This window comes from Trachypithecus francoisi, unplaced genomic scaffold, assembly GCF_009764315.1.
Source record: "Trachypithecus francoisi isolate TF-2019V2 unplaced genomic scaffold, Tfra_2.0 Lachesis_group21, whole genome shotgun sequence".
Classification (NCBI taxonomy): domain Eukaryota; kingdom Metazoa; phylum Chordata; class Mammalia; order Primates; family Cercopithecidae; genus Trachypithecus; species Trachypithecus francoisi.
The window spans coordinates 29,961,240-29,984,273 of record NW_022681467.1 but is presented as its reverse complement, the minus strand read 5'-3'; the positions used below and the strand labels follow the sequence as shown (position 1 = coordinate 29,984,273).

Below are 23,034 nucleotides of genomic sequence, written 5' to 3'. Positions count from 1 at the left end.
GGAGAATTGCTTGAACCTGAGAGGTGGAGGTTGTGGTGAGCTGAGATCGCGCCACTGCACTCCAGCCCGGGCAACAAAAGTGAAACTTTGTCTCAAAAAAACACTTCCCTGGCTGGGCATGGTGGCTTACACCTGTAATCCCAGCACTTTGGGAGGCTGAGGTGGGTGGATTACCTGAGGTCAGGAATTCAAGACCAGCCTGGTCAACATGGCAAAACCCCATCTCTACTAAAAATACAAAAATTAGCCGGGCATGGTGGTGCACACCTGTAATCCCAGCTACTTGGGAGGCTGAGGCAGGAGGACTGATTGAGCCCAGAAGGCAGAGGCTGCAGTGAGCCAAGATTGTGTCACTGCACTCCAGCCTGGGTGACAGAGCAAGACTCTGTCTCAAAAATAAAAAACAAAACAAAACAAAATCACTTCCCTTTCTCTCGTATGATCTGTTATGGCACCTAAGAGAAAATTTAGTATTGCTGAGTAAGCAAAGTAAACATAATTCTTGACCTGCACTTACCATGGCAATAAATCTGCCAATAAAACGAAAATATTTCAGGTGATCTGGATTGATGTAAGAAGCGGGGTTTATCTGCAAGCAGTAGTTATCCTTCCCTGCATATTCAAACAGGCAATACATTGGGTTCAACACTTCATGTGACAAAAGAAAGAACCATTCTCTGAAATCAAAAGAAAATTTACTATGAAAAATCTTGCAGGTTACCATGTCAACAAATCAAAGAACAGTGCTATAAAGTTCTCAGGGATCTATACCCCTCAGCTAGTGACAGTTTTCTAATCTCATGTTGATTTTTATTGCTTCTGTTCAAACTCACATCTATTTCACAGAGTTGGTAGTATACACCATCTCGGGTAGATGGTAATATATACATTATTACATTTCAAAGAATCTAAGACAACATTGCACCTTTATTTGATGAACCACTAAACTGTATTTTCCCAATTTCACCTGTGATACATCTTAATTTCAGAGATATTATAACATGAAAATACTGGTCTTAGAATCAATGAAATACTATTCATAGGCAAATTTAAAATTCACTATTCACCCATGTGAGTGGCTGAAATCAATCTAATATTCCGTCTATTACTAAGTCCCATAATAATCCCTGTCAAGTGCCACTACTCCCTACATGTTAAATCAGTATGAAAAATCTTCCAATTTCACAGAGGCAGTAAAGCACATAATTCCAGCCACTCACATATTAGAAAAATGCTGAGACTCTAAGTCAAATATTGTGAAAAATATGAACCAATATTAACATAAGATTATGGTTACTAAAACTATGTAACATGGGTGATCTGGGGTAATACATGTGGCATAAGCCTGTAATCTGGATCTCTTTTCCTGTTAGTTCATGGCCTCTTCTGATAAGTGTATCTCGTGACACACTTTAATATTGCTAGTTGATTTTCTTTTCTTTTTTTTTTTTTTTTTTTTTGAGACTGAGTCTTGCTCTGTCGCCTGGGCTGGAGTGCAGTGGCCGGATCTCAGCTCACTGCAAGCTCCGCCTCCCGGGTTTACGCCATTCTCCTGCCTCAGCCTCCCGAGTAGCTGGGACTACAGGCGCCCGCCACCTCGCCCGGCTAGTTTTTTTGTATTTTTAGTAGAGACGGGGTTTCACCGTGTTAGCCAGGATGGTCTCGATCTCCTGACCTCGTGATCCACCCGTCTCGGCCTCCCAAAGTGCTGGGATTACAGGCTTGAGCCACCGCGCCCGGCCGCTAGTTGATTTTCTTGTTAGGAATAAATGATTGCTCTCCTCTTCAATTGCCTTTAATTTATACAAAATTACATATTTCTACTCATATTTGTTATTTATCTATCATTATATCATATATTTTGAAATAATTTTATTTAAACTCAGAAACATAATATAAATAAGAACTACTAAAATGTAGCCACCAGTTAGTGTGCACACAAAGACAGAGGCTCTGAACTAGGTCATTAATAAACAATATTTCTACTCTTTACAATAATCCTAGAAATGTAGATATTACTATTCTTATTTTACAGATGAAAATATTTGCTCAACGTCACACTCCCAACATAGGGAGTAGAAAAAGATTCAAATCTGGGCTTGACCCCAAAGTCCTTGTCTTTGCACAATGCCACCTCTATGCAAATTTTTAAGCTGGGATGATATATTATTATGGAATAAGCAAAGCAATTCCCATTAGAGACTATCTTCTAGGGTTTGATTTCAAGTTCCAATATGAAGAAAGCAGAATTAAGACTTTCAACTCCTATTTTGTACAACCTTTTATATTTTCATGACAAATATACTAATCTCAGTTGGAAACTGAGTAACTATTACCTGTATCAGTAATCTGTGGTCGGGAAAATGACCTGATCATTATAAGGCCTTGTGTTTTCTGTGGAACAGATATGAGAGGTGGTAGACTGAACACTGGTTACTGGTTAGATGGTACAAAACTTGCATCCAGGCTCTACAATTTATGATGTGCCTTAGATGAGTCTCTAAGCCTCTTCATTATCCTATAAAATTCTATATCACAAGGTTACCCTGAAGATTAAATGAGTGATGTGGGTGAAATCAATCAGCTGTACGTGACACAGAAAGTGCTGAATTAAATGTTTTTTGAAATTCTGTAGCTACAGCATAATAAAGGTATAATAATTTGACATACTTCATTTTCCTAAAATATAAGATTGAGAAAATAATACTTGCAAGTGAAGTGCAATGGTACCTTTGGAGGAAAGGAACTAAGTTCTGAGTATTCATATTATCACTACCTTGCTACACCTCCATAATCTAAACCTTCTTCTCCTGGAAAAATCACCCACAAACGCCTTCGCAGATCTTGGGGACTGAGGCTCATTATCTAAAAAACAATAAAGTAAAATAATTGGTGAAAAAAGTTATTGAAACACTGTCTACCACTTCTACGTTTAACATCTCCTTCATTGTAGGTAATTCAAATTCCTCATGACATAGAAAGGAGTTCATGGTCTAATCAAAACCACACATACAGAAAATACATTATAGTAACATTTAATAATATTTTATTATTATACACATCTATATTTTTATATACTTTATATAAAACATGTGATTTTATTTATCTATTTTTAGACAGAGTCTCGCTCTTATTGCCCAGGCTGGAGAGCAATGGTGCAATTTCAGCTTACTGCACCTCTTCCGCCTCCCAGGTTCAAACAAGTCTCCTGCCTTAGCCACCCGAGTAGCTGGAACTACAGGTGTGTGCCACCACGCCCGGCTAATTTTGTATTTTTAGTAGACACGGGGTTTCGCCATGTTGGCCAGGCTGGTGTCAAACTCCTGACCTCAGGTCATCCACTGGCCTTGGCCTCCCAAAGTGCTGAGATTACAGATGTGAGCCACCACACCCGGCCATGATTTTATTTTTAATGATGCTACTATTGACTTACAATGTTGCTTATATCAATTACTTAGAACATAGATGGGCATGGTCAGAGGTTAGATGGGGTTTTTGTGGTTTATTAGGTTTGGTTTTGATTCATAGCTAAAGGTACACATAACAGCTAACTGGCTAACCGAGAAATGAAAAACAGTAGCTGCAGAGAGACCCAGTTAACTTCAGAAACTCATTCTCAGTGGCAACCTATAATACCTAGAAAAACTACTCAAATTTTGTGTCCCCCTATAGGTGGTTAATAGGATCATCTTCATATTTGAAGGATGGTACGTTACTGAGCTACAGTGAATAGATCATTTGGTTTCCTGACACATAAAACTAATTATTTGACCAAAACTGCACGTGCGTAGCACTGCATATATCAATTACTCTTAGAAAAAAATACAGAAGAACCTGGAAAGGAAGAAGTTGATATAATGCCTTTACTTTATTGAGTGGTAAGAATGAATTCTCACATTTAAATATCCAGAGAGGATCAGTAAGTAACCTGTTTATGCCAAGTTCTCTCAGTTCCCCCACAAAACTATCACATTTACGAATTCATATCCCACTCAAGCCAGAAAATCCCAGATACAACACAAAAAAATTCAATGCTTAGACATACGTACATGTTTATGCCCACTACTCTACAAATAGTATAGGCTAGGTATACAGCAATGCAAATGAGAATTGTCACAAGGTTAAAACTATCTTTAAATAATTCCTTTTAAAATATGTCTAATATGAAGAAAAAAAAATGTTTTCTCCTGTACTTTTCCCCATAACCAGTTGTGCTATGTTAACAGACGAAACACTATCCAGAGCAATTTTATCCAACAGCTATCCAAAGAAAATCTGATGCTAATTTTGCAATTAGTTTTGTTACCTTTAAGCAATCAAATTGTTCTCTCACATTTTTATTACCCAGTTATTTGATGGATGTCAAATCTAGGGTGACATTTTTAAAAACTGTTTTAGAACCATCTAGTCTGTTATTTTGCAAAAAACTTCAGGTTTCAAAGTCAAAAGATAAAGGAACAATTTAATGTTTTGTATCTTTCCAGTACAGGTAAGATTGGAAAGCAAGTTGTTTCAAGAAACTCGTCCAACAGAGTGATAAAAGATAAAAGGGTGGGCCGGGCACGGTGGCTCAAGCCTATACTCCCAGCACTTTGGGAGGCCGAGACGGGCGGTTCACGAGGTCAGGAGATAGAGACCATCCTGGCTAACACGGTGAAACCCCGTCTCTACTAAAAAATACAAAAAACTAGCCGGGCGAGGTGGCGGGCGCCTGTAGTCCCAGCTACTCGGGAGGCTGAGGCAGGAGAATGGCGTAAACCCGGGAGGCGGAGCTTGCAGTGAGCTGAGATCCGGCCACTGCACTCCAGCCTGGGCGACAGAGCGAGACTCTGTCTCAAAAAAAAAAAAAAAGATAAAAGGGTGGTTATGAATATAAAATTAGAAATGGGCAAGGACTAGGGTGGGGAATGGCTTTTGACACTTACATCAGATCAAGGGGATGATTCATAATTCTCTAAATGGCCTAAATAAAGCTCCAGTTCCCACTAAAAAGCTTTCTGCTCCTACATAGCAGGATGCCAATTGGCTTTTTCCTTTAATGTTAATAATTGAAGTTCCATTAGGAAATGAACAAAACTGATTCTGAAAACAAGTAGCCAGCTACTACCAACTGTCTCAACCTCTTTTCCCTTTGCATTCAATTCCATACTTCTTGAGGCTGTAGTTGCTACAATATCACTGGTGCTTGAAAATAATCACTTCCACATCTGGATATAAAACAAGGACTAACCAGATGTTTTCATTTTAAGACATTTTTTCACTAGTTATTTTAACCTTCTATATAACAATCATTTTAACATTTAGTTGCAGTAGGTTATTAGTGATATCTATAATATAAAGGTAAATAGTAGATTAATTCAAGTTCTTTTTTTTTCATTATTGAGATGGAGTTTCGCTCTTATTGCCCAGCCTGGAATGTAATGGCACGATCTCAGGTCACTGCAACCTCCGCCTCCCAGGTTCAGCCAACTCTCCTGAGTAGCTTTACAGGATGACAGGCACCGGCCACCAGGCCCAGTTAATTTTTTATATTTTTAATAGAGACAAGGTTTCACCATGTTGGCCAGGTTGGTCTCAAACTCCTGACCTCAGATGATCCACCCCCTCAGCTTCCCAAAGTGCTGGGGTTACAGGCATGAGCCATGTGCCCAGCGAGTAAATTAACTCAAGTTCTGAAGACAAGTGAAAAAATCTGCTGACTACTTCTGAAAACTCATATATATCTTTTTTTAGATACTGTCACCAATGACCAGTTACTTTTTTTCCTGTTAAGAGTAACATACGCTTATTGCAAAAATCCAAGTAATACTGAAGTGTAAAAACAAAAGTCTTCCCCTCTCCTTTCTACAATCTGATAATGTTCATATGGGTATTTCCAGACCTTTGGCTACCAAAAATCTATTATCTTACCTATGCATTTATTTCAATATTTCAAATCATACCAGTTTAGAAACGGAAACCTGAAACGTGCGCGCGCGCGCACACACACACACACACACACACACACACACACACACACCCCTTAAGCCCTGAGGTGGCTGGCAACGAGATCACACTTGAAAAATTCAAGGACTTCAACTCAAGAAGTTCCAGACTGTTCAGATTAAAAGCACCAAAAGCTAGTCCTAAGCTAGCAGCCAGGGCAAAAATTATTGAAAGAATGAAACAGTACCTGTTGAAAGGAATCCTCAAACAATGTTTTTCTTGTCACTGTAATCTTTATGTGCTGTGGCATGGCCAGTTGCTGAAATAGAAGAATGACTTAAGTCAACTCTCATCATTAAAACAGCCTATCAAAAAACCAAAAGGGGAAAGTTTTATTTACTTTTATCTTTGCTTACAGAAACAAGTAGACTATGAATGTAAATTTATATTCAATAACGTTTACCCATGCATCGGTGAGTATTCATGCTAATTATAGATTAATACATGAAAACAGAAGAACCACAAGATTGATCTCATATGCACACTGCTTACTTAATAATGTGTCAAATAAATCTTTACTTAATCTTATTTTCCAATAGTTAATCCAGATTCTTCTTGCTTTCATGGATCCAGTTAATTACAAGTTTCAATTGTAAAAATATTCATCATAGTAACTTTGACCAGGGCATTCATTTAGAACTCATAAAAAATCATTAATTCCAGTAAATATCTATACATCAGAAATAGTTGATCACATCTGAAAAAAACACTGAATATAACATCTATGTATGGATATGTTCATGTATGTATGAACATGTATATATCTATCAAAGTCATTTATATCAAATGATAGATATAAAAATGGCTGCTGTCCGGGCATGCTGGCTCACGCCCACAATCCTAGCACTTGGTGAAGATGAGGCAGGAGGATAATTTGAGTCTAGGAGTTCAAAACCAGCCTAGGCAACATAAGGGGACCCTGTCTCTACTAAGAATTAGCCAGCTGTGGTGGAGTGCATCTGTAGTGTCAATTAGTGAGAAGGCTGAGGCAAGAGGATCACTTGAGCCCAGTAGGTCAAGGCTGCAGTAAGCCATGATGGCACCACTGCACTCCAGCCTGGGTGACAGAGTGAGACCCTGTCTCAGAAAAAATAACAAATAAAAATAGAGTAGCTGGTTACAATTATATCAGAAAATGCTTTAACTTATATTTGAAGATTTCTGCAATCTGAAAGTAATGGGTACTGGGAAAAAGTGACAATGTTTGCTTATTCAGATGGTCTCAAGTTTAACTTTCTTCTTAAAGAAAAAATATATATGTATATATATATTTACAGAGATAAGGCCTCAATATGTTGCCCAGACTGGTCCTGAACTCCTGAGCTCAAGTGATCTGCCCACCTCAGCCTCCCCAAGTGCTAGAATTACATGAGGTTTAATTTTCTGAACAACCAAAGTCACAAATGATCTAATTGATAAATCTATTAATTTGCTCTAAAAGTAGACAAAAGAGATTCTAATGCTTCTCGTTTTACCTGGTTTTCTGTGAGTTAAGTATTTTCACAATCACTGTGTAATACAAGCAACACAACAAAGGAAAGGGAGTACAGAGATAGAGTTCCAACACTAACCTGACACCAGAACCGGAAATACTGAACCTTTGCTTTGAAGTCCCGAACATAGGCTATCTGAGGTCCATTGTCTCTGAGGAAGAACAAGGGTTAACAGGACATATATAGCTGCTTGTAAAAGATAATGCTGAAGGAAAGCAAAACATCCCATCCTCTCTCAGCACTTCCTAACCAAATACAAAAATATAGCATATTCCTAACACAACCATTCTTGGCTTTTTGAGAGATATTTCCCTAGGAATACCTTTAAGTAACAGAAAAAACAAAAGAAAAACTTTGATTTTGTTGAAGCTACTATTGTGGAATTTTCTTTTCTATGCTGGCAAATCTAAGAGGGCTAAGTAAAAGGGGTTCAATTTGAGAATGCTGTCTATCCCAACATCGATTCCCTCTTTTATCCTTAAGTAAAACCCTTGTTATTTAACTGAATAGAATGCTACATATAATAAAGACTACATTTCTCTATATGGCCATGTGACTTAAGTCTCTAAGTGAAAGTGGCATATGAAACTTTCAAGAAGGATCTTTTTGGCCAGGTGCTGTGGCTCACACCTGTAAATCCCAGCACTTTGGGAGGCTGAGGTGGGCGAATCACCTGAGGTCAGGAGTTTGAGACCAGCCTGACCAACACAGTGAAACTCTGTCTCTACTAAAAATACAAACATTAGCTGGCCGTGGTGGCAGGTGCCTCTAATCCCATCTACTTGGGAGGCTGAGGCAGGAGAATCACTTGAATCTGAGAGTTCAAGGCTGCAGTGAGCTGAGATCGCACCACTGTACTCTAGCAAGAGCGACAAAACTAGACTCCGTCTCAAAAAAAAAAAAAAAAAAGAAGGATCTTCTAAAAGAGAGCTAAAATAGCTAAAAAGTATGTGTGTGTATGTGTGTTTTGTTTTACTCCAAATTCCAGCCTGGAGTATGACTCTGATAGCTTAAGTTTCAGAAGCTGTCACAGACCATGAGGTGATGTTGAGGAATGAGACCACTCTAGGATGGCAGAAAGAAGAAATTTTGGTAACTAATGACACCATGGGATTATCTTGGATTATCTTCCTCTGAAAAATTCAATGTGTATCAGTGTAGAAATACAACTGATTTTGTACATTGACTTTATATTCTGTTATGCTGTTAAATTCACTTACTAGTTCTAGTAATTTTTCTAGATTCTTTATGATTTTCTGTATATGTATGTTATTTGTGTGAGGGGAAAAGAGACAGTTTTACTTCTTCCTTTCCAATTTATACATCTTGTATTTCTTTTCTTTTCTTTTTTTTTTTTAGATAGAGTCTCGCTCCATCTCCCAGGCTGGAGTGCAGTGGTGCAATCTCTGCTCACTGTAACTTCTGACCCAGAGGTTCAAGTGATTCTCCTGCCTCAGCCTCCCGAGTAGCTGGGATTACAGGTGCCCACCAATATGACCGAATAATTTTTGTATTTTTAGTAGAGACGGGGTTTAGCCATGTTTGCCAGGTTGGTCTTGAACTCCTGGCCTCAAGTGATCCAACTGTCTCAGCCTCCCAAAGTTCTGGGATTACAGGCGTGAGCCACCGTGCCTGGCCTGTATTTCTTTTTCTCATTTCACTGCACTGGGTAGGAATACCAACACAATGTTAAGTGAAGTGGTGTCAATAGATATCCTTGTCTTATTCTTGATCTTGTGAGGTATTTCATCATTAATTGTGATGTTGGCTGTAAGCTTTTGTCAAATTTTTTCCGGGTGAAACAGCTTCTGGCCGGGCGCAGTGGCTCACGCCTGTAATACTAGCACTTTGGGAGGCCGAGGCGGGTGGATCACAAGGTCAGGAGATCGAGACCAGCCTGGCTAACACGGTGAAACCCCGTCTCTACTAAAAATACAAAAAATTAGCTGGGCGTGGTTGCAGGTGCCTGTAGTCCCAGCTACTTGGGAGACTAAGGCAGGAGAATGGGAGGCGGAGCTTGTAGTGAGCCAAGATCACGCCACTGTACTCCAGCCTGGGCAACAGAGTGAGACTCCATCTCAAAAAAAGTTTCCAAGGTAGCTGAGAGTTTATCATAAATTTGCATTGCATTTTGTCAAAAGCTTTTCCTGAAATTGTCATATGATTTTTCTCCTTTAACCTAGTTTGTTTGTTTTTTTTGACATGGTGTCTCACTCTGTCACCCAGGGTGGAATGCAGTGGCCTGAAACCTCGTCTCTACTAAAAATACAAAATTAGCTGGGCATGGTGGCACACGCCTGTAATCTCAGCTACTCGGGAGGCTGAGGCAGGAGAATCGCTTGAATCAGGGAGGTAGAGGTTGCAGTGAGCCGATATCGGGCCATTGCACTCCACCTGGGCAACAAGAGTGAAACTCCGTCTCAAAAAAAAAAAAAAGAAAGAAAGAAAAAAGAAAATGTTTTCATCACTTGTATTTTATGAAGGAATCTGAATATGATTGATTAACTTATAACTTATAAGTTTGATAAACTTTACCAGTGACACCATCTAGGCCAGAATTTTCTTCATGAGAAATCTTTTTCTTCTTTTTCTCTTTTCTTTTTTGGGCCTCAGCCTCGCAAAGTGCTGGGATTACAGGCGTGAGACACCACGCCCGGCCTTTTTGTTTTGAGACAGGGTCACATTCTGTCACCCAGGCTTAAGTACAGTGGCGCGATCTCGGTTCACCACAGCCTCCTGGGCTCAAGCAATCTTCCCACCTCACCCTACAAAGTAACTGGAACTACAGGCACGCATCACCACACCTGGCTAATATTTTGTATTTTTTGTAGAGATGGGGTTTCACCATGTTGCCTAGGCTGGTCTTGAATTCTTGAGCTCAAGTGATCTGCCCACCTTGGCCTCCCAAAATGCTGAGATTACTGGCGTGAGCCACTGGGCCTGCCCTTAAAAATTATTTAATTATGCATTTGATTTATCAGCTATAGAGATATTTAGACTTACTATCTGTTCTTGTGTCCATTTTGGTGACATACCTTTTAAAGAATTTGTCCATTTGATCTAAAATGTTAAATTTATTGGCATAAATATACCCTTTATTATCCTTTTAATGTCTATATTTTTTTCTCTACAGGTTTAATTACTAAGGGTTGTTAATATTATTCATGTTTACCAAAAATTTATCTTCTAGCTTTGGGCACTCCATTGTTTCTTTTCCACTTCACTGAGTTCTGCTTTTATTTATTTCCTTTCTTGTACTTACTTTAGGTTTAGTAACTTTCCTTTTTCTAGCATCTGAATGTAAAAGCAGAGATCACTGTATCTTTCCTATATTCTCATCTACTTCTTTAAAACAAAAAGTTTCCCTCTGAAGACTACTTTAGTTAAATCCCACAAATTGTGATATGTGGTGTTTTAATTATTATTCAAAATAAAATATTTCCTGATTTTTCTTGTAACTTCTTTTTTTTTTTTTTTTTTTTTTGAGACTGAGTCTGGCTCTGTCGCCCAGGCTGGAGCGCAGTGGCCGGATCTCAGCTCACTGCAAACTCCGCCTCCCAGGTTCACACCATTCTCCTGCCTCAGCCTCCCGAGTAGCTGGGATTACAGGCGCCCGCCACCTCGCCCGGCTAGTTTTTTGTATTTTTTAGTAGAGACGAGGTTTCACCATGTTAGCCAGGATGGTTTCGATCTCCTGACCTCATGATCCACCCGTCTCGGCCTCCCAAAGTGCTGGGATTACAGGCTTGAGCCACCGCGCCCGGCCTAACTTCTTTTTTGAGCAATGGTAATGGTGTGGTGGAAGTCCCGCTGGACTATTTTTAAATGATGGGGACAAATACACTTCTATCTTACATAAACTACTATTATTTTAGTGTTTTCTATTATATGCACCCAAACTTACTGTAACTAAAATGAATGATAGAATAATATTATCGATAATTTATCCCCATATCTAAATTACCTCTGTATTTCATTAATACCAAATTGGCCTGATTTCCCTATTTCTGTTTTAAACATAAAAGTTGTTAATGTGTAGAAGTATAAAATTAGAAGGTAACAGGGAACCACCTTTGCTCTAAGCAAGCCACACTATAAGAAAACTACAGACCAACATCCCTTATGAACACTGATGGAAGAATACTAAATAAAATATCAGCAAAAAAACGTCAGCAGCATATTAAAAGCCTACTTTAATCCCTTTGACTAACTAGGATTTATTCCTCGAATGCAAAAATGGCTATTATATCTATGGATATAATATACATATCTAGGGATATGTCTAAATATCCCTATAGCTGATAAATCAAATGCATAATTAAACCTATGAAAAATCAACGTAATATACCACATTAACAGAATGGGGGGGGGAATCACATGATCATCTCAATTGATACCAAAAAAGGATTATACGAAATTCAATACACTTTCATTATAAAACACTCCACAAAAGGGATAGGAAACACTAGGAATAGAGGGAAACTACTTCAATATAATAAAAGGCACATATAAAAATCTAACAGCAAACATCACATTCAATGGTTAGTTTTTTAAGATGAGGAACAATACAAGAATGCCTACTTTCGCCACTTGTAGTCAACATAGCATCCAGAAGCTCTAGCCAAAGGAATTAAGAAAAAAAAAAAAAAGATATCCAAATTGGGAAGAATAAAACTTATCTGTTTTCAGAAGCTATGATATTTTATGAAGAAAACACTAAATATTCCATAACAAAAAACCCTGCCAGAATAAGTGAATTCAGGAAAGTAACAGCTTGCAAAGTCAACACACAATAATCAGTTCCATTTCTATATACTAAGAATAAACAAATGAAAAGAAAATTAAGAAAACAATTCCATTACAATAGCATCACAAAGAATAAAAAATACTTAGGAATTAACCAAGAAGGCAAAAGACTTGTACACTGAAAACCACAAAACACTGCTGAAATCGGCCGGGCGCGGTGGCTCAAGCCTGTAATCCCAGCACTTTGGGAGGCCGAGACGGGCGGATCACGAGGTCAGGAGATCGAGACCATCCTGGCTAACACGGTGAAACCCTGTCTCTACTAAAAAATACAAAAAACTAGCCGGGCGCGGTGGCGGGAGCCTGTAGTCCCAGCTACTTGGGAGGCTGAGGCAGGAGAATGGCGTGAACCCGGGAGGCGGAGCTTGCAGTGAGCTGAGATCCGGCCACTGCACTCCAGCCTGGGCGACAGAGCCAGACTGTCTCCAAAAAAAAAAAAAAAACAAAAAAAAAACACTGCTGAAATAAAGAAAACACAAAGATATCCACATTCATGGATTGAAGACTTAATATTGTCAAGATGACCACACTACCCCAAATTGATATAGATATGAATCTATATCGGTCAATATAGATTTTATTGATTTTATACATTCAATAAAAGCCCCTATCAAAATCCAAATGACCTTTTTTTTTTTCCAGAAATAAAAAAATCCATCCTAAAATTCATATGGACTCTCAAGGACCCTGAATAGCCAAAGGAAGCTCAAAAAAAGAACAAAGTTGGAGGACACATACTTTCCTGATTTGAAAACCTGCTACAAAGTTATAGCGTGGTATTGGCAAGTCAGACATACAGACCAAAAGAATAAACAGCGCAGAAATAATGCCTTGCATATATGGTAAAATGCTATTGACAATGGTGCCACAATCATGCAATGAGGAAAGGACAGTCTTTTCAACAAATAATGCTTGGGAAAATTGGACATTCACATGTAAAAAGATGAAGTTGGACCCTTACCAACAACATATACAAAATTTAACACAAAATGGATAAAAGATCTAAATGTAAGAGCTAAAATTAAAGAACTCTCAGTCCAGGTGTGGTGGCTCACGCCTGTAATCCCTGCACTTTGAGAGGCTGAGGCGGGCAGATCATGAGGCCAGGAGTTTGAGACCAGCCTGCAACGTGGTAAAACCCTGTCTCTACTAAAAATACAAAAATTAGCCATGCGTGGTGGTGCGTGCCAAAAACCCCAGCTACTCAGGAGGCTGAGGCAAAAAGAGTCGCTTGAACCCAGGTGGCAGAGGATGCAGTGAGCTGAGATCTTGCCACTGTACTCCAGCTTGGGCAACAGAGCGAGACTCTATCTCAGAAAAAAAAAAAAAAAGAACTCTCTGAAGAAAACTTAGGGCAAAGCTTTATGACACTGGATTTGGCAATGACTTCTTGAATATGACTCCAAAGGTACAGGTGACAAAGAAAAAATCGACAGGCAAGGCACAGAGCCTCACGCCTGTAATCCCAACACTTCTGGAGGCCGAGGCGGGCGGATCACCTGAGGTCGGGAGTTCAAGATCAGCCTACTCAACAAGGAGAAACCCTAACTTCTACTAAAAATACAAAATTAGCTGGACATGGTGGTGCATGCCTGTAACCCCAGCTACTCGAGAGGCTGAAGCAGGAGAATTGCTTGAACCCAGGAGGCGGAGGTTGTGGTAAGCTGAGATCACACCATGTACTCCAGCCTGAGCAAAAAGAGCGAAACTCCATCTCAAAAAAAAAAAAAAAAAACAAAAAAAAAACACTGCTGAAATAAAGAAAACACAAAGATATCCACATTCATGGATTGAAGACTTAATATTGTCAAGATGACCACACTACCCCAAATTGATATAGATATTGAATCTATATCGGTCAATATAGATTTTATTGATTTTATACATTCAATAAAAGCCCCTATCAAAATCCAAATGACCTTTTTTTTTTTTCCAGAAATAAAAAAATCCATCCTAAAATTCATATGGACTCTCAAAGGACCCTGAATAGCCAAAGGAAGCTCAAAAAAAGAACAAAGTTGGAGGACACATACTTTCCTGATTTGAAAACCTGCTACAAAGTTATAGCGTGGTATTGGCAAGTCAGACATACAGACCAAAAGAATAAACAGCGCAGAAATAATGCCTTGCATATATGGTAAAATGCTATTGACAATGGTGCCACAATCATGCAATGAGGAAAGGACAGTCTTTTCAACAAATAATGCTTGGGAAAATTGGACATTCACATGTAAAAAGATGAAGTTGGACCCTTACCCAACAACATATACAAAATTTAACACAAAATGGATAAAAGATCTAAATGTAAGAGCTAAAATTAAAGAACTCTCAGTCCAGGTGTGGTGGCTCACGCCTGTAATCCCTGCACTTTGAGAGGCTGAGGCGGGCAGATCATGAGGCCAGGAGTTTGAGACCAGCCTGCAACGTGGTAAAACCCTGTCTCTACTAAAAATACAAAAATTAGCCATGCGTGGTGGTGCGTGCCAAAAACCCCAGCTACTCAGGAGGCTGAGGCAAAAAGAGTCGCTTGAACCCAGGTGGCAGAGGATGCAGTGAGCTGAGATCTTGCCACTGTACTCCAGCTTGGGCAACAGAGCGAGACTCTATCTCAGAAAAAAAAAAAAAAAGAACTCTCTGAAGAAAACTTAGGGCAAAGCTTATGACACTGGATTTGGCAATGACTTCTTGAATATGACTCCAAAGGTACAGGTGACAAAGAAAAAATCGACAGGCAAGGCACAGAGCCTCACGCCTGTAATCCCAACACTTCTGGAGGCCGAGGCGGGCGGATCACCTGAGGTCGGGAGTTCAAGATCAGCCTACTCAACAAGGAGAAACCCTAACTTCTACTAAAAATACAAAATTAGCTGGACATGGTGGTGCATGCCTGTAACCCCAGCTACTCGAGAGGCTGAAGCAGGAGAATTGCTTGAACCCAGGAGGCGGAGGTTGTGGTAAGCTGAGATCACACCATTGTACTCCAGCCTGAGCAAAAAGAGCGAAACTCCATCTCAAAAAAAAAAAAGAAAAAAAAATTTGACAAATCAGACATCAAAATCTAAAATGTTTTATGCATGAAAGGGCACTATCTGCAGTAAAAAGGAAACCACAGAATGGGAGAAAATAATTGCAAATCATGTATTTGATAAGGGATTAACACCCAGAATATATGGAGAACACCTAAAACTCAATTGCAAAAGAAAAGAAAAACAACAACAACAAATGGGCAAAGGACTTAAAGAGACATTTCTCCAAAGAAGTTACACAAATGGCCAAGAAGCATATGAAAAGATACTCAACATCACAAATCATTAGAAAAATACAAAGAAAAACCACAATGAAATACTACATTAAGGATGGCTATTTAAAAAAGACGATGATGACAAAGAAAAACAAAAACAAAAACAGGAGAGCTGATGAGAATGTACAGAAATTGGAATTCTTCTGCACTAGGGGGGAAATGTATACTGGCATAGATACTCTGAAAAACAGTATGGTGGTTCCTCAAAAAATTAAATAGAGAATTAATATTTAATCCAGCAATTCCACTTTTGGGTATAGATACAAAAGTCATCAAAGTAGGAACTGAAACAGATATTTGGTTTTTGGTGTTTTTTTGAGACGGAGGGAATCTTACTCTGTCACCCAGGCTGGAGTGCAGTGGCATGATAGTGACTCACTGCAACCTCTGCCGCCTGGATTCAAGCAGTTGCCCTGCCTCAGACTCCGAGTAGCCGGGATTACAGGTGTGTGCCACCATGCCCAGCTAATTTTTGTATTTTCAGTAGAGATGGGGTTTTGCCATGTTGGCCAGGCTGGTCTCTAACTCTTGATCTCAGGTGATCCACCCGCCTTGGCCTCCCCAAGTTCTAGGATTACAGGCATGAGCCATTGCGCCTGGCCTCAAGCAGATAATTGTATACCAATGGTCAGAGCAGCATTAGTTACAATACTCCCCCCAAAAACGGAAACAATGCAAATATCTGTGAACAAACAAAATGTGATATATATATACACACTGGAATATTATTCAACTTCAAAAAGGAATGAAAATGTTGATACACATTACAACATGGGTGAATCTTGAAGACATGACCTTAGTGAAATAATCCAGAGACATAAGAATAAATATTGTATGACTCTAATAATATAGGTACTTAAAGTAGTCAAATTCATAGAGAAAGAAAGTAGAATGCTGGTTACCAGGTCTGCTAAAGTTATTGTTTAAAGGGTACAGTGTTTCAGTGTGGAATGATGAAAACATTCTGGAGCTGGATGGTGGTAATGATTATGCAACAATATGAATGTGCTTAATGCCACTGAACTGTACACATAAAACAAGAAACTTTAGGTTACATATTTTCCCACAAAAAAAGTCATAAAGCAAATAAGCAAATCAAAAGGTTACTTTCTCAGAAATGGGGTAGGGGAGAATGAGAGCTTTTTTAAAGTAAAAAAGTAATGGGAATGAAAGAAGCTGAAAATCAGAAATCAGAGATTAATTGGTAAGCAGTACAATATCTATAAATTCTACATAGTTTCATTTACTGCTGTGTGAACAAATGGTAAGAAATATGAAAATCTCTAGAATAAAATATCCAAGACGGAGATGGAAATGCAAAATACTTAATGAACAGAAACCTACTGTCAAGCTAACTCAAGAAATACTAAGACTTCCACTCCTTGCTAATACAAATCTTTATATCAAAATCTGAAGGACCAGTTTTTTACTCTTAATCTACAATGTTTAGAAAACTTACAGGGCAGATTTTCCTGTGCGGGGATCTATATAGGTGGTAGTTCTTCTATTGTGGTCCACAAAATATGCAATTCCATCCACTGTGAATCTCATTTCCCAACCTTCAGGTAAGGGCTTTTCATTTAATTGACTACAAAACACAGGAAAAAACATAAACAAAAATATTAAAGAGTTGCTTGTTTGCCAAGTACAGAAGCCACAAATGTCAATAAACATAGCAGAAATCTTTTAGAAAGCCATTCAGTTCAGTAATTTCAGTTGTATACTAGACATCTATGTGGACATCCTACAAACAGGTTAAGCTCAAAGTCCATCAACCACAATTCGTTTTCTGCCGTCTACTTGGCTTATGTTCCCCATTAGCTAATGACTCACTCTAAACATCTTGTTAACCAAGTTCTAACCATTCTGCCTTAGAAGTCTTCGTGTTCATTTCTATTTCCAATCCCCAACATCATCCTTTCTCTGGCTTTTTTTCTCTTCTGCTTTTCTTTTTTTTTTGAGATGGAGTCTCGCTCTGTCACCCAGGCTGCGATATCTTGGCTCACTGCAACCTCCACCTCCCAGGTTCAAGTGATTCTCCTGCCTCAGCTTCCCGAATAGCTGGGACTACAGGCACCTGCCACCATGCCCGTGCCCAGCTAATTTTTGTATTTTTAGTAGAGACAGGGTTTCACCATGTTGGCCAGGCTCGTCTTGAACACCTAACCTTGTGATCCTCCCACCTCAGTCTTCCAAGGTGCTAGGATTACAGGCATGAGCCACTGTGCCCAGCCATCTTCTGCATTTTTTCAACAGTCACCTAACTCGTGTTCCTCATTTGATCTCACTCTAGGCCTGCTCTTATACTGATACTGCTAATAGAGTATCTTCCTAAAATAGAGATCTTATTAAATTAGCTGTCTCTGTAAAGTACTATCACTGTTCCACCGTTACCAATGATTATGATCTAAAGTTCTTCATATGGCATTCACTCAGCCTCTATACTCTGGCCTCAATGTTCCCTTTCAGATTTATCTTTGCACCCAAACCTCTAACTCCCTTTCATGAATCCCATGATTTCACAGTGTATGGCCACTCAGCACTTCCTTAAATAATATATGATCTGTCACACCTCCAAATGAAGCTTTTCCCTTTGTCCCATATTATCTATTGTTTTTCTACTAAGGCAACTCAAAAAAGAGATTTTTTTGAGAGAAAGAATCTCGACCAGGCGCGGTGGCTCACACCTGTAATCCCAGCATTTTGGGAGGCCAAGGCAGGAGAATCACGAGGTCAGGAGATCGAGACCATCCTAGCTAACACGGTGAAACCCTGTCTCTACTAAAACTACAAAAAATTAGCCAGGCGTGGTGGCGGGCACCTGCAGTCCCAGCTACTCGGGAGGCTGAGGCAGGAGAATGGCGTGAACCCAGGAGGCGGAGCTTGCAGTGAGCCAAGATGGCGCCACTACGCTCCAGCCTGGGCAACAAAGCAAGACTCTGTCTCAAAAAACAAAAAACAAAAAACAAAACAAAAAAAAGCTGGGTGTGGTGGCGCATGCCTGTAGCCCAAGTCACTTGGGAGGCTGAGGCAGGAGGATTGCTGGAGCCCAGGAGGTCAAGGCTGCAGCAAGCCATGATCATGTCACTACACTCCAGCCTCGGTGACAGACTGAGACTTCGTCTCAAACAACAACAACAACAACAACGACAACAACAAAGCTGTATTCACTTAACTGAATACAAATGTCAGATAAAATAGACTACCAAAAATGTAAAAAAGAGGTTTCTCAATTTTTATAATTACACTTGCAAGATAGGCTCAGTAACCAGCTGTTGTCTTGAAAATAGATAGAACTAGGTCATCTGTGTTGTTAAAACAGAATTCTAACTTTAGCCATAAAACTTTAAACATCTAAGGGGAAACAAAAAAAATGGTAGCAAATTATAGAAAGGTGACTACTTCAATTATATCCTTAGAAAAATTCTAAAAAGGAAGAAAATGTTATCTATGAAATTCTTCATTCTTCCTTTATGGAAATTGAATAAATTTAAGTAAATGCAGTAACTCCATTTAAAAAGAAAATGGTCATTTCTTGGTAGGCAGAAAAAGCTATTTTAAGTTTAAAGCATATCTTCTTTTTAGTTTTAGTTTTTTGAGGCAGAGTTGCCCAAGCTGGAATGCAGCGGTGTGATCTTGGCTCAGTGCAACCTAAACCATACCTTCAGAACAAAAGTTTTTAAAATTTTTGAGCCATGGAATATCTGTGCTCAAATTATAATTATACCAAAAGAGAGGTCTGGCTTTTGCCCTTAGCAACTTGGTGGTGATGTTTAACCCCTTGGAATGCACTGCGTATTGGGAATATCCTTGTTTGCCTGGAAGCTTTGACCACTGGACAGTCAATAATGCGATTTATAATGGAGGTTGTGGGACACGACACATCAGTTCTGACCTCTGGAGGAACTAGAGACTAAGGGCATTAGCTCAAATCTCCAGTAAGGACTGGAGACAAAAGGTCACCCATGAGGGCAGTATGTGATTAAGCCCCAACAAAAACCCTAGATACCAGAGACTTCCCTGGTTGGTGATACTCAACCTCAAAGTGCACTGTCCCACAACAATGCTGGATATTCAGAGCCTCCCAGACTCTGCCCTGTGCACCTCTTCCTTCTGCTGGTTTTATTTTGTATCCTTTCTTTATAACAAATGTGACTATAAGAGGTTTCAATGAGTTCTCAGTATTTCTAGTAACTTATCATACCTAAGAGTGGTGGTGGGGGCCCCAAAATTTGTAGGCAGTTGGTCTGGAGCCGTCCTTTGGACCCCCAATATTGTAGCTGATGTCTGAAGTGAGCGCAGCAGTTTTGTGGAGGACTGTGTCCTCTGACTGTACAGTCTGCCAAATTCCTTGCAGAATGGAATCTTCTGGCAGTCTGATAAATGCATAGTATTATAGACTGTTATGGGTTGAACTGTCCTCCTTCCAAATGCATGTTTATATCCTGGCCCTCAATAACTCAGAATGTGACCTTATTTGGAAACAGAGTTACTGCAGATGTATTAAGATGAGGTCATACTGAAGTACTGTGGGCCACTAATCCTCTAGGGCTGATGTCCTTATAAACAGGAAATTTGGGTACAGATAGACATATAGACAGGAAGAATGCCATGTGAAGACTGGATTCATGCTGCCACAAGCCAAGGAGCTACAAGAAGCCAGGAGAAAGACCTGGCACAGATCACTTCCTAGTATCTTCGGAGTGAGCATGGCCCTGCTGACATCGTGATCTCAAGCTTCTAGCCTCCACAACCCTGAGACAACACATTTCTGTAGTTTAAGCAACCTCCTTTGTGGTACTTTGTTAAGGCAACCCTAGCAAACTAATATGCATACTAGTATAAAATGTTACAAAGATAAACCATTATATATACATAATTGTCAAAACATTATCCCTATAATCCCAGCTACTCACGAGGCTAAGGCAGGAGAATCGCTTAAAGACAGGAGTTTGAGAACAGCCCGGGCAACGAAGAGAGAACCTTGTGATAATATATATATCTCTTTATTAATAAATTAACTAGCAAGTCCTTGTAATGATGTATGTAAACAAGTATTTAGAGATATCTGCAACAGGCCGGGCGCGGTGGCTCAAGCTTGTAATCCCAGCACTTTGGGAGGCCGAGACGGGTGGATCACGAGGTCAGGAGATCAAGACCATCCTGGCTAACACGGTAAAACCCCGTCTCTACTAAAAAATACAAAAATCTAGCGGGGCGAGGTGGCGGACGCCTGTAGTCCCAGCTACTCGGGAGGCTGAGGCAGGAGAATGGCGTAAACCCAGGAGGTGGAGCTTGCAGTGAGCTGAGATCCGGCCACTGCACTCCAGCCTGGGCGACAGAGCGAGACTCCGTCTCAAAAAAAAAAAAAAAAAAAAAAAAGAGATATCTGCAACAACCACAGAATATTTTTTAACACCCTTTGACTTCTACTGATGGCAAAGTCCTAGGCATTCTTAATCCTACATGGTAGTAGCCTACTTTCATAATGGAAGAAGATACTAAATTTCCATTAAAGAGTAATAAAACTGAGTATGTATTTTCTTCCCCCTTGAAGCCACATACCCTGGATTCTTTAACCAGTGATCTCAGGTTAAGAAATCCTGATTTAGAATCACTAATCTGTTCTTAGTAATTAAAAATAATATATATATGTTAATAAGTATATTCTCATGTGCCAGATAATTTTTTTGTTTTTTCTATCTTTTTTTTTTGAAACAGGCCTAAACCTGTCCTCCAGGTTGGAGCATACTGGCACAATCACGGTTCACTGCAGCCTTGACTTCCTGGGCTCAGGTGATCCTCCCACCTCAGTCTTCCAAGTAGCTGGGACTACAGGTATACATGCCAACACACCCAACTTTTGGGGATTTTTTTTTTGTAGAGACAGGGTCTCACTGGTTACACAGGTCTTGAACTTCTGGCCTCAAATAATCCTCCCTCCTTGGCCTCCCAAAGTGCTGGGATAATGGGCATAAGCCACCATGCCCAGCCAAAGTTTTTTCCTGTACTTTGAAGAAATCTTCAAACTTTCCATTAGATGAAAATAATAGTATAATTTTCTCTTTCCAAAGTATGTAGGTGATTAATGTTTTAGGTCTTTGGCAAAAGAATATGAACTTTGATTTTCTTCAGTTGTTAGAAATAAGGTATAATCTTTAAGAGATTAAATATACACAAGTAACTATTCTTACCCTTGACTTCTGGGGTCTTCCCATTGTGTAATTCGAGTGTTGTGGTTGACGAAATATACTCTGCCATTGCTGTCTGTTCTCTTCTCTTTGGGAAAGGCAGAGGCGGGGGAAAGCAAAGCATTAGCATTGGCATAGTCTTCTTGCTCAAGGTAAAATAAAATTATCTGAATTTGCCCATTTCTCATTGCACTGTTTATTTTACAGTTTTTAAATCACAGCTTTAAAAGGTTTAATTTATTCTTTGACTATTAAATGCACATCCTTACTGAAGTTATAGAAGTATTACATCTTAGAAGCTACATAGACGTACTTTATAATCATAGGACCTTTCTACTCAATCCAACTAACAGCAGCAAGAATAATGAACAGATATTTGGTTTTTCACACAGGACCTTCATTTTATTCTTAATGGTCCCATAGGGTAGGTGAATTCATCTTTATCCTTAAGATAAGAAAACTTAGATAGGTTAAATAATCTACCTGAAACCTCAGAATTAAGTAGCAGAGATGAGATGGAAACTCAGGTCTCCATTTAGGGATTTTTTTTTTCCATACCACATCATTAAAATATAATAAGGAGCCAGGCGGGGTAGCTCAGGCCTGTAAACCCAGCACTTTGGGAGGCCAAGGTGGGTAGACTGCTTGAGCTCAGGAGTTTGAGACCAGCCTGGGCCACATGGTGAAACCTCATCTCTACAAAAAATATAAGAAAATTAGTGGGCCGTGCTGGCAGCCCACTAATATATATATTTAATATATATTAAATATAAATTTGTATATGTAAATACACACACACACACAGACATACATATATATATATATTTTTTTTTGGATACAAGGTCTCACTTTGTCACCCAGGCTGGAGTGCAGTGGTGTGATCTCAGCTCACTACAGCCTTGACCTCCCAGGTTTGGGCAATCCTCCTGCCTCAGCCCTGCAACTTGCGCAATTTTATTTTTAGAAACTAAGCTTTTAAAAAAGTTTGAATCCATTCTGTCATCTTTAATATATCAGTTATTCATTCTGAGACATGTTGAACAAATTAAAAAATTAGGATACTGGAAGAGTCCCATCTTTTGAAGAATTAATTGGTAATGGGACACAGAAGCAATTTGCAGGGCTAAAGCAGGAAAGTCGCCTGAACCTAGGAGGTCAAGACTGCAGTGAGCCCTGTCTCAAAAAACAAACAACAACAACAACAAAAATATATATATGTATACACACACACACACACGCACATATAATATATAAAAAT

General features: G+C 39.4%; 1 protein-coding gene across 9 annotated transcripts in view; it reads right to left on the bottom strand.

Moving 5' to 3' along the window:
- ITCH (itchy E3 ubiquitin protein ligase) overlaps positions 1-23,034 on the bottom strand; it is a 131,964-nt gene that overhangs the window by 24,246 nt on the left and 84,684 nt on the right. For 8 of the 9 annotated variants that reach the window (XM_033186153.1, XM_033186157.1, XM_033186155.1 and 5 more), the window contains 6 exons: positions 21,780-21,864; positions 17,045-17,173; positions 7,557-7,629; positions 6,173-6,244; positions 2,777-2,865; positions 518-677 (listed from right to left, as the gene is read on the bottom strand). In XM_033186153.1, the coding sequence (XP_033042044.1) occupies positions 518-677; positions 2,777-2,865; positions 6,173-6,244; positions 7,557-7,629; positions 17,045-17,173; positions 21,780-21,864 (608 nt within the window). The remainder of the gene's footprint in view (positions 1-517; positions 678-2,776; positions 2,866-6,172; positions 6,245-7,556; positions 7,630-17,044; positions 17,174-21,779; positions 21,865-23,034) is intronic. The other variant, XM_033186162.1, reaches the window with a different exon arrangement.